The sequence below is a fragment of the Opisthorchis viverrini genome (assembly GCF_000715545.1).
Source record: "Opisthorchis viverrini unplaced genomic scaffold opera_v5_44, whole genome shotgun sequence".
In the NCBI taxonomy this organism is placed as follows: domain Eukaryota; kingdom Metazoa; phylum Platyhelminthes; class Trematoda; order Opisthorchiida; family Opisthorchiidae; genus Opisthorchis; species Opisthorchis viverrini.
This window is the reverse complement of record NW_008751700.1, coordinates 1,712,167-1,724,807: the sequence shown is the minus strand read 5'-3', so window position 1 is coordinate 1,724,807 and position 12,641 is coordinate 1,712,167. Positions and strand designations below refer to the sequence as shown.

The window sequence follows — 12,641 nt, the reverse complement described above, 5'->3', positions numbered from 1 at the left end:
TACCTCGTCTTGTGACAATTTGTGTTCAACGAACAAGTGAACAATTAACATCCTAGCTCGATCTGTTAGCATGCGTCTTGTGCTCTAGTTCTTCATGAAGTTTTTACACTAGTTTTCGTCGTACGTGGAAAAGAACAAAAACGAGAGCAATGCGCATAAGAATGCTTCAAACCCACAATTACTAGGGGGTAGATAGGAAGGTTGGTAAGCAACTATCACCAGCTATTAGAAGCAAAGCACAAGACCGTGACTCACTTTTAGTCCCGTGTTGGCTTCCAAATCTTGTGACCTGGAACCTTGTGTTAATGACTCCATGGACGACATTTTCCACCACCACTTTCGCCACCACCGACAGTTTCCACCATCATTGATATTGTTCAGTTTCAAGGAAATTATTACAGAAAAGGTCATTCCGGTTGGGATGATGGAAATTATATACACTTAGGGTCAGTGGCATGTTGCTTTGTTCAATTGGATTTTGTTTGGTTAGTGTTGATTCCTCTAGCTAGTCAAGGGCAATCGGTGGTTACTCATTCCACTTGTACGATAACTCACGAATAGCGTGACTTACGCCTGGTAATTATAGCTGTTCTAACCCCTATTGCTCGTCCCCAGGATTTTGCTCCAGCCTAAGTTTTGCTTACCATCTAGTTACTGATGTCAGAAACTTGTTGTCTGTCCATCTTCGCATGCAGTTTCGTGTCACGTAGCTATTACTCGAGCACCTACTCCGACAAGAAAGCAGGTCAGCTGGGGATTGAACCCGGAATCCCTCGAATAACAGATAAGCGTTTTCCGCTAAGCCAGCTGGATTTTCCTTGAGTCGTCGTAGTGTAACTTATCTGACAGGGCTTGTTTGTATTTTGTTTAAAAGTGGCTTAAGCGTGTATTTTGATTCGACACCTGGAACGTGCTACCTCGTTATCTTGTCAGGCAGTCTGTCGGTATATTTAACTTATACCAAATTAACCACATACCCTTTACGCAGAAAGTTACAGTTACTCAAGAACGTACTGAGTGCCTTCTGCGTCGTTATCTCTGTATACGATCTATTTACACTGTTTGAACACCCGTATACAGAAACCAGCTGCCTCATTGCCGAATTTGCTGCTTCTACTGATCGCCCTATTTGTTGACTGTACATTCTGCTCAATTCCTGCTTATTAACCCATACGTCCATAGGATTAGCTCTCAAAACAGTATATCTACCAATATCTCTATGTTTAACTGCCTACTCAATAAGAATTGCGTATAGTCTGATAGTTCCAATCATCTTGTAAGATCCTTAGTCAACCGGACCTTTCACTCAGCTCGCGAAGAAAAAACGCGACCAGTTTCAGGTGCCCAGCATTTAGGATTGGTTAATTATAGCCCATTTATTAAATTATATTTTAATTTCATCTACTTTTCATTTTGCTTAGACTCTAAGTCTAGGTTCCTAATCTACCTAGGTACCGAAATGCACTAATTTGCAAACAAATCTGGTTTTTTGAGAGACTCACCTGAAACCCAACTGAATCACTCGTCTGTGATGTTTCCCGGTAACTGAATGTGCTGCACTAGGCCGCCTCATGTTTTTGACGCTACAATATTCGAAATATCTTGATACGTGTACAGTTGTAGTGCACTACTCATAAGGTTGTTGAAAATTCTTCTGCGGCCCACGACCGGTGACCGGAGTGAGCGTTTCCGAAGTTTTGGTCCAATTCGCACTAAAAAAGTGTGCAACGGTCCGACAGGAAGTCAAGATAGGACATGGTAATTGATTTTTTAAGCATTCTCACGAAACGTCAGAGGGCCATCTATTCAAAAGGTCATCAAACTACGCACCTGCTCATAAGCAGGTGAACAAAATTCTACTGGAATAAAAAAAATCAAATACGCGTGCTGTAAGTAAAATCCGAAACTCTAAAATCTAGTAGAATCATCAATCGCTTCTGTGAATTGGTGAGTAAATGTGTGCGAATAAACTTCCTTGCATTTTCTGTCCAGTCGAAAGTTAGTAGCCGGATTGAATGTGACGGCCTGGCAATGATCTAGCAATCGTTACTCGTTAAACATTAAGGTAACGCCGCCTTCCGTCCATTGCTGTAAAATTCCCCATGGTGCCTTACCTCAGTCACTGTAGAACCGTACAAGTGTTATCGGGAGCCACTTGGTACCTGGAGGAGTTCCGTTAACCATACGGTGAATGACGCTGTTTCCTATTGGATAACGATAAAACAAATGTAAAGCGGCTGTATTTTGTTTGTCTCAAGGAAACGGACGGCTGCGTAAGTTGACGACCTCCAAGGCAGATCCCACTAAAGCATTTGCATTTGCTTGGTGCTGTTCACACAGTGAAGTCTACACGAGGGACACTGCCACGTTTCAAACGGCTCACTTGATTCGCAGCATTGAGATACTTCGAATCTCGGTCCTTCTCATGCCAAAGTGGGTAGACGTTCCGGGGCCACTTTACTGAGTGCCAGGTCCTAACATTACCCAAAATGATAGTTACAGCTTTTCGTACTTACCTGAAGGCAATCAAAATAGTGAAATTCCGGACCTCCTCGATTTTGGACGCTATCCTCCAGCTGACTTCAGGCAAGTTACTTTGGGATGCGAGTCTCGGGCATTTATTTCAAGTGGTTAACCAATAGACTGAAGTCACCCCCATGGTGTTTTTCTTCCGGAGTGCCTCAGTGTTCTGTACGCGGTCTGCCCGTTTGATCAGGAAGGTATCGAGCAGAAATGACAAGTAAAATCGGTCAAGTAACCGAAAACATTGTCTTTATAGCGCTCAGGTTTCGCTACTGCAGAGTAGCAAAAATAGCCTGGCCCCCGGCAGACTACATTCTACATTCCTTATATGTATGCGAAAGTGATAAGTAATCTAGATGTGCCTCTAAAGGCAGTCAACAGTTGTGCTGACTTTTGTAATCTAAGTGTCTACTTCACTGCCAACCATTAAATTCGTAGACACTGTGCTAGCAAGATGGTGATAATTCGCACAGCAGTTTATTTCACGGTCATTTAATTGAATATATGGTCCCTACGATTAATTACATTTAAGCTCAAAGAAGATGCTGCTGAAAAGGAGATTGTGGTCAATCACGGTTTTTGGATTTCCGGAGGCGAAGATGAAATGCAATAATCAACATGAGGACATATGGGCGTGTGCATCATTATTTTAGGCTGAAAACACTTCAAAGAGAACAATCAACATCCAAGCCGTATTGACTTGTTATACCACCATCGCAATGACAGAATGGATATTACATGGAGGTCAAACGGAACTGGGATGAGAAGGCAAACCTCTCTCCAACTTTTGGGATGTTCTTCCTGGCAACACCACCCACAGCAACGGCAGTTAAGTACGCAGTCAAATTTACTGGTTTTGGCCTCCATAATTCACCTCCAAGCCATATTTTGGTCTTTCGTCACCCGTCTCCATTCTTCGCATGACTGCATGTGGAGAAGTCGCTCCAGTGGTATGCGATGCGTGTGACCAGGTCAGCGTAACCTATGCAGTTTCACTAGCTTATTTCTGGCAGGCAAGTTGCTTCGACCAAAATCTACTCGACGGACTTCATCCCGTAGTTCTAATGTTCTCAATAAAATCAAGCAAATATCTAAATCAACCGCCAGTCAAACAAGGGGAATGTTTTAATACCTTTATTAACTTTAATACCATTAGCCTGTAGTATCGAGGTTTCTTTCCCATCCAGCCAAATTGAAAGATATACAGCATCGGAAAATCCATCTTTGGTAGACAAGGTGATATTGTATCTACCCAGAGGATTCCGCAGAGTGGTGAAATGTGCTCTGGCCTTCAACGTCTGGATCGCAATATATACATGTACATAGTGTGCGTTGGTCATCTTGACTCAAAAAATGATTCCACGCAAAAGGTTTGCTTGACTTCAACTGTATGTTATTAAGGATAATTTAATAGACAGCAAATCGTGAAAGGCACATCTGCCCGAGAACTAACGGGAAAAGGAACTGTACAGGCAGGTTCATGAAATTCGGGTGATGTCGGTGCGATTTGCCTTTCAGGATGAGGACTGCGTGATCCCTACTGCGCGTGATTGATGACGCTGAAAGGTGTGATCCGCAGATTTCCGGCTATTTGGTAGCGCGTCGATTCCGCAATCCATGAAAATGATCACTTTGTAACACTCTGATCCATATAACACTTCCCGTCCAGTTCTTGTGTGTGTGCCCTGTGTATTTGTGCTTCAGATCTTCGAAATATTTTTTGATACTCGAAAGCTAATTCGTCATCTAGGTTGTTCTTCGTTCCATTTGAACACCTCAACAGTTGCTTGTCACGGGGATAACACACACCACAAGTATAGCGTAGACAATCAAAGCAAAACTATAAAGTTTTTTGGTGAAGATGCTGTGACTATAAGAATGCCGCGTGACTATTCGTTATGGGTGGCACGACTCAGTCTGGGCATGTGTCCCTTAATTGTATATCACTAACTAATGTCACAGCGGACATGTCGCTAACAATGTGGAGTATTCCTTGGAATGAAATCTTCCGATGATAAGCCATAAAAATACACTCACGTGCATTGAGCTGATTGTACTAAAGTTCAAACTGGGCCTAGAGTGAATTTAATGCCACGGACCCACAGGTTCATTCAAAAGTAAATCGGCAGGCAAAAGCAATCACATTGGTCCAGCTTGAACACCTTCGCCTGGTCAGAAATGAAAACTCAGATGTGTCCAGCGTGCGCTGGTGGAGTAGTTGTAAAACGCTTGCCTCACAGGTAGGCTGTGAGAAGTTAAAACTCGGCACAGCAATGGATATGATACACTTTTGATGAGCTCAATTAAGAGCGGAAATCGAGTCCATCCTCCCTTTGGGTGGACTGGCCAGAATAATTGCGCCTGGACAGGAGGACGACCGATCGAACAAAACAAATCGTTCAGCTGTAGCACCTTCTTGGTGTCTAACTGCTATGCCACCCGAAGGTTGCACGAGGGATGGGATACTGCCAGGTTGCCCAAGCCTAGACAGGGAAAGTGGGGAGGCAGAGGTCGGGTTTGAACCACAGAACTTCCAGTTAGTAAATTCGCGCTCTTACCAATCGGGCCATCTCGCCCCCTCTTCAAATAAGATTGATGTGAACGTGAGAAACAAATATGACCTGGGGTTAGTTGGCCCTTGTCGGTAACATAATGCTTCAGTTCGACGCCACTGCATGCAACGTGTTGTGTGACCCAGCTTGTGAATGGTTTGTCATATCAAGCATATTAGGATGCATAGTTCAAACAATAAAACTATTATTTTAAAGGACGTTATCAAAGAAACACTTTTTGCTGGAAAGGGATAGGGCTGTTGAGGTGGGTGTCTGAAAATTGGAGTTCGGTTTCTGTCTTAGTTACAGGGGAATTGTCACCAGTCTCCCAACTCTTGTCAACGACTTTGTTGCTAACTATATCCACCCAAAGATTATCCATAGCAGAAGTCGCGGTGATTCATTCTGAGATGTTTGTCGACCTCCTAGTCAACCAGTGAACGTTCCCGAATTTAATTTGATTTCTTCAATAACATAACAGGAGCACATGGAGGAAGGTGAAAACAGTTTAGTCGATTTCATTGATCTTAGACACAAGACCAGAGGATTTCACGCATTTGAAAACATGACAGCAAATTGTATGACATAAGCAAATATAGTACCAAGCGAAGATTGAATGCTATGGTGCAGAGTTGATTTTGTAATCTATGCACCCTAAACAGGTATTCTAACTTCAGTCAGACTCAATTTACGCACCACTACAGATGCGGATTTGTTAAGCCGGGACCGCGTAATGGCTTCTCTGAATGAAGTGAAGGGTTCATCTGGATTTTTCGTTTAAATGTTCCGCAAAACACTGGCGTCAGTTGGCTGACATTTTTGATATCAAATGAGCTTCCAATCCTAATCGTCTGCGTATAACAACTGCAATAGACCATTCGGAGTCTTTTCCGTTGAAGCATATATGTATATGTATATATGCATGGTACAATCTCCATTAGCTGACCCAACCAGGAGGGAATGCTTCCATCAAGGGAGCAATACTAGAGTTGTGGGATTCTGCAGTGTATTCTCCGTCGTAGAACGAGGCCCATGTTGGTCAGTTCATGTTGTAACTTGCAGGAGTTTTTTTATTGAAATCGGCTTGTGCACTGTTTTGAGACAGGACGATGCCTCATTCACTAATACTGTCCGAAGATAACCGCATCGATTAGTCCCGTTTTCTCTAATCCCAGTGAACGCCACAAGTTCAAAATGGTAGAGCTTCATATCCTACAGTTGACGCTACCCATCGGATCGAGGGAAAAGTGCCATCTTATTCGTATTCACGGAAATAATCTCCTGGCCGATGAGATAAGGAAGCATGCACCTACATTGTTGGGTTTCACATTTTTGCAATATTGCGTCACATTCTAGCGGTGAAGTCAATTATCTGAAGCTTTCACCAAATGGTTGACTACAGTACTGCTTTAGATAATGAGCACCTGGTTAGCTGACAGTTACAAAACCAGCTTAAATTATAGCCACCATATTCCCTTTGGATAATAAATCCAATTACCTACCAAGAAATTCTTCCTGATTTGTGAGTTCAACCACAAATGTAACCTTGGTGAATTACATGATGTTTAAAGCTACGAAGTCTTTCAGACTAATGGTTACATTTCCTCTGCTTCATTCAGTAACCAAGACTCACTGAGGCGTTTTGTGTACCAGTTCATATAAATGTCTCGGGATCAGTCTGTAAATCCCCAAATCGTTATTGCTGTCCCCAAAGTAACTGTTCTGGTCTGAATCGATAATTAGTAAGTCTAATTTTGGTCGATATCTCACGGGGCTCATGGCGCATCACGAGAGTTACTTGAATTAGCAACTTTTTGAAACCAACATACTTGCATTTTTCGGTGTTAGTTTGTGTTTCCGGTAAGAAACCAGTAAGATGCGACCAAATTAGAATAAGTGCAGCAATCTCGTGCGTTCATTAAGATCTCAGCATTTTTCCACAATTTCGCAATGCTGGTGAATCACTCTGTGAGGAAGAACTAAAAGTGTCGGGCAATTTTTCTTTGCTACTTCACCTTTTGTTCAATTCGTCCCTGGGTTATATGGAGTTGTTCTCAAGTGCATGCACCAGTTATGAGAATCTTGTATACCTCAGGGACATCCAGCGCATTTGATAGTGGGAATCGTGGTAGAGTGTGCCTTTTCTGCTCACTTTTGTTTTATTCGACGTCTCGCAAACAAAACCTTAATCTACATAGCTAAGGCGCAGCTAACGATTCTATTCCTTAGGTATTCTTTAGTAGCATAACTAATATCTTCACCAGTGCAATGCTTTCTTTCGGATTTTGGGAGACGATGTACATAGAAGCAACGCTATTAGCACGACTACTGTGGAAAGGAACGGGAAGATTTGTTCGCATATGAACTCGATAAATTAATTTACCAGCCTTTCAATTCTGCATTTTCTCCAGAAAAAAAGAGAAGAATATACCGCACCCAGCAGCTAGCTTCGAAATATAATAAATCGTACAATCATTTTTGGGAAAACGGAATGAAGTCCCTCTATGCATACCGTGATGAATCAGTTTGCGGTCCATCAGAGTTAAGCAATCACCAAGGTGCGCATTATATTACAGGGTAATTTGCATATGAGGCGATCCCACACATATTATTGGCGTTGCGAATAATACGACCGTACCCTTGCTCTCCCCACCAAGTACCCTGGCTGTTCTTGATAAGCCAGTAGGGTGTCCCGTCTTCGTCGGTTCCATAACCAATGAGCAAAATAGCGTGGTTTGTATCATATCTGGCGTTCTTGCATTTTGGTTCTGAGATGACTCCTGAAGTAAGAAAGGGATACATAGATGTACGGTTAATGTGTGTGACCCGAAATTTATGAACAGCCGTGTTGGAACACCTGAAAATCAAATTTCGTTCAATATGGCTCAACACTGTGACTGGTGCTTACAAGTTTCAAGGCCACGATGGCCTTCCTTCCTTAACAAGTGATGTTTGTTCTCGTTCGTGGAAGGCTTGTAGTGAAGAATACGAAGATCGCATGAGGATCTTTGGTTGGACTTGTTAGTTGGCGGTTACTTTCATAAGTGGCTGTGAATTTCGGGTTTATTTTGTCCGGCGTACTGTGACTAAGAGCGTGGACAAGTATCTTACTTTAGTCAGGAAAGCCATGGTCAACCGGTTCAAGTAATGTCACTAGATCAGTTAATCTAAAGCGAGTTCAAAATTATGACTACATTCGGCTTAACGAGTACGAAGGAAAAAAAGAAGGGATTGCGTCATCCTATACCTTCATTTCAGATGAAAGAGGAACCGCTAGCAAGCTAACAGCATGCGTAACATTGTATATAAGGGTGAGTCTGGATAAAAAAACTAATCACAGTTTGCCGCCATGTAAACCAGTGTAGCCCGCACTATGACAAAATTTGTTGAGAATGGGTCGCTATGCAACTTCACAGTCGACGCAAAATAATTGAAAAGTGTCTATGGAGATGGAATGAAGATCTTTGTTCTAGTTCTACTGCCACGGAAATCTTAATGACGAAATTCGCGAAACGCGACCAGCATTATAAAAAAGAACACACAGGTACCTACGAATTGATAAATATTTTCTAGCCTGATCAATGCTTTTCTGGACCATCGAAATTTCGCCTAACGGGACTGGGTTAGAGACATGTTATATCTTGCTGAGACCAGTAGAAGTATATAGGCCATGTCAAGTAATCAAGGTTTTAACGTTGTGTACTACACTGAAAATATTCCAAGTTGTAGAAACTTTATTTATTCTGTAGCCGATAAAATCAGCGAGCAAATAATACCGCTGGTGGTCTGTTGTCGGTCAATGCCTGATGAACCAGGCCGGTATTAAACTGAACTGTGACAGACCGTTTGCAGAAGCGTGTGCCAAATATAATCTTTAGAATATATCAAATGAGTAGACGTTTTTCGTTGTGTATTTTTCCAAGATACCCTATTCTCCCTTGACAGGGATATTGAACGGATATTGCTACAGCGCATCATGGATGTTTAAGGGAGAATGGATTAGTTCATTGTACTCTATGGTTTATATGTAATTCGTTTTCCGTTCGGTTGTCCATCTAACTGACACGTTTTTTCTCGGAGGAATACCTCAGACTGTGAACTGTCAAAGAACGATAAAATTTATGACGAGAAAACTAAGCCACACTACCGTGAATGAGGATATCGGGGGGATGACGGGGTACCTAAGAATGTTTTGCAACGGCTAGGCACAGTTCAGCCAAGAAGTCAATGTTGATGCCTGCATTAGAGATACGGTTTTCACTGCAAGACTGCCGGTTCCTACAAAAGTACCAAGCATGCGTATGATTACCTTGTCATCTTTCACTGAACCTGTTTGTACTGAGGCAGCTGGCTATTGTATGGGTGCACAACTGCTCCCAGTAGTCGGGCATCCATCATAGGTATATAGCCACCTGTGGAGACTTGAAATTTTACAGTTCGACACGGTTTATGACCACTGCATTTCGTGATCACTCAATTAAAATCCTTGTGAAAAGTTGTAGTACTAATAAAAAAAGGATTTTCGGGACTTGGCCTGTATACATATCCAAACTGTTTGACTAAGCGGTACTCCACGAAAATCGACCCTCGTGCAACAAAACCCGGTGGGCACCTGCATGGATGGGTACACGGGTTGACAATAAACTAGTAATCACATACAGTTCTCAGGAATCTTCCCAGCCCCGATCATTTCATCGAAATTTCTTCCATCAAATTCTTTCATCGGTCCTGAAGTCTCCAAATTCCAATTTATCGAAGCTTCATTTAATCAGTCCGTATTTCATCAGGTTTTTGGTCTATTCATCGTCCACTTTTTGCGTTGTTCATGAACTGAACATTGCAATCTCCGATGACTGAATGCATCATTATTTATTATTCTGCTCTTCAGAGTCTGCCCCACAGAAGCGAACCGAATAGTAATCTGTATCAATCTGAGTCATTGGGAAGAAATTATCGCAAGCCGAGTATTCCATCAAAATCATCGCTGGATTCGGTGGTAAAATAATGTATTAGACAGGCTGCTTCTGAGTTCGCAGATCTAAGGGTAGCTTTCTGTTACTACTCGTGTGCGTGAAAGTAACGCTTTGTCCGGGTGAGTGGGATAAGGATTACCACTCATTGCTTCCTCTACCAATTCAGCTATTCCAGCCGGCATGTCTCCAGCCGAATTCTCATTAGCCGCATTGACTATTTTATTAGACTGCTCTTCATGTGTTTTTTTTCAAATATGAAGAGAGGAAGCTAAGACGCAACGAATAAGGATAAATCAAGTCCACTGTGTCCTTGAAAGTCATTATAGGATTTTATTACTAAAGATGTTTGGTACGCAACGGTGTTTTACAAAACGGACATCCAGTATTCATTTATCATGTGTTCTGAGGTTTTTCTTGCGGACATCAAGTAAACACTCTAGTCAACTTCGCGCCCTCTGAAATGTCTTCATCACTATTTTGCACTGGTTAGCGTATTACAACATACTTTTCGTACAGTGGCCCTCTGATTTGAAGACGCTTGGGACATTGTTCTCACAGGACGTTCCGAAGATGTGTCCCAGTTTCTCAGTGGGCCACTCCGGCTCCCTAGATCCCAACAAATAGTCTTCCGATAATTCGGGTTCTCAAATCAACGTTCTTACATCAGTGTAAAAGGGCAGATATACCAGAAAGAGTAAGCGAGACTGAACCTATTTTTAATCTGGCAAACAGGACATTGTGATTCCTACATAGGTTTCAGAAAGCTAGAAGGACATCAATGGCCGTGTTTCAAACGTTTTCCTGGACAAGTACCCGAAAATTGAACGGAAAGCTGAATACATCTTTCTAATCACTGTTCCTCAAAGTAAATATCAGTGATGAAAAAGGGGTCCGATTTTCGCTCCTGGATAATTTTTCAGACTAACATCTGTCCACAGAATTCGCCTTGTTAGTTTGCAACCTACCGCGTCTACTTAACATAAAAGGGAATACAACTAGGTTCATGAACCTGCAAAAATGGGAAATGGTGCGCTGTTTCAATTGTAGCAGATCACATGGCTGTGTTGTAAGCACTGAGGACCGTGATATCAAAACCATGTGCGTATGTGGAAAAACAGTGGTGCAGTGGAAATACACCAGAGCTAATCTACTCACCTTTTGTGTAGTCCACCCAACTATGATGGAGCGCGTCTATAGCAACGGCAATGGGTCCATATAGTGCAACCGCTTCCTGGAGAATCTTTTCGTCATTTGGAATTTCCACGAATCCGGTGATTCTTGTGACTACTTTGTTTCTATCGAACCGACACTTCTGTTGTTCAGCGACGTAGGGGTAATCAGAATCGAGCTCCACACCCCCGGCATCTGTTACATATCTGTAAGCATCCGGTGGATGTCCACCCCAGCAACCTTTTGTGCCGTAAGCAGTCGAACAGTCAACCAGTTGCTGCGGTGACAATCTTTTCAGGACATTAGAGTGGAGGAAATCATGCCCTTCGATGGCTGCAGTGACAGAGAATGCCCAACAAGATCCACAGGTTCCTTGAGATCGTACCCTAGTCACTGCGCCTCGCTCCCTCCAATCCACGTGCGCTGGCAACTCAACACCCAGTTTTCTGTATTTGAACCCCCGTACTGTGGTTAAGTTGTGGCTCGGAATCCCACAACACTTCAAACTAATTTCTTCAATCGTCTGGCAAGAAAGAAACAATGCATTAATTGAACAAATAGCAGTAAACTCCATACCTGGTCACTGAATGGATTGATTCCTTTCTCAAACGTGACCTTGCCTTCACGATAAGCCTTGTTATGTTCCCTCACAGCCATAAATCTTTGGCAAAATAACTTGAATCGTTTATCATGCTCTTGATTATCCGCATAAGTTTTATTGAATTCCCTCTTAAATTGCTCCCAAGCCACGGTTACGATATACTGCATGTCTTCATTGAGCAGTTCCATACAGTGATCCGGTGACACTTTCTGAACGAGATCACTCTTGTTGTTGGATAGGAGGAGCACATCCCAGTCGTAGAGTTCGGGAGAGGCACTGACTGTGAACAGTCCGCAGATATAAACAAGGCTGCTTAGACCAAATAACATTGTGTCAACTCCAAGTGGAAACATGTGTGCGCGTGCATAAATAGCTATCGGTCTCAATCAATACGATTAATACAGTGATATGTGAACCAATAGCAGCGACGTGTGGGTGCCATTCGAGTTAACCTGGCTAACGGTACTAAATGCTTCAAACTTGTAACTTTTCTTCAACTGCTGGTCAATTTACACGCTACTTAGTGCTTCTTCGCACAGTAATATACCATTTTGTATTCGGGTCTACATGATATGAGTGTGGTACGTGTGTTCACACACAAACCCACGGAGCCACTTGGGCGTTTTACTAACAAGCCCGTTGGAAGAATCGTCAGAAAAGTCTGTCCGTCCAAAGTGTGACATGAGCAAACAGGCTGTATCTGTCATTTTGACCGGATGAAAGTGATGTGGATTTAACGTTCCACCGTAATTCAAATGCATATAATGACACACGAACCACAGAAAGTTGGAGGAAGAATTACTAGATGACGCAAATTATCAC

General features: G+C 42.6%; 1 protein-coding gene across 1 annotated transcript; it reads right to left on the bottom strand.

The window, feature by feature from the left end:
* Positions 1–7,640: 7,640 nt before the first annotated feature.
* Positions 7,641–12,148, bottom strand: T265_03212 (hypothetical protein; the record flags this gene model as incomplete). Its single annotated transcript, XM_009167631.1, has 3 exons — positions 7,641–7,855; positions 11,204–11,741; positions 11,795–12,148. The coding sequence occupies 3 exons, from the start codon at positions 12,146–12,148 to the stop codon at positions 7,641–7,643; spliced, it is 1,107 nt and encodes a 368-aa protein (XP_009165895.1).
* Between the last annotated feature and the right edge of the window lie 493 nt (positions 12,149–12,641).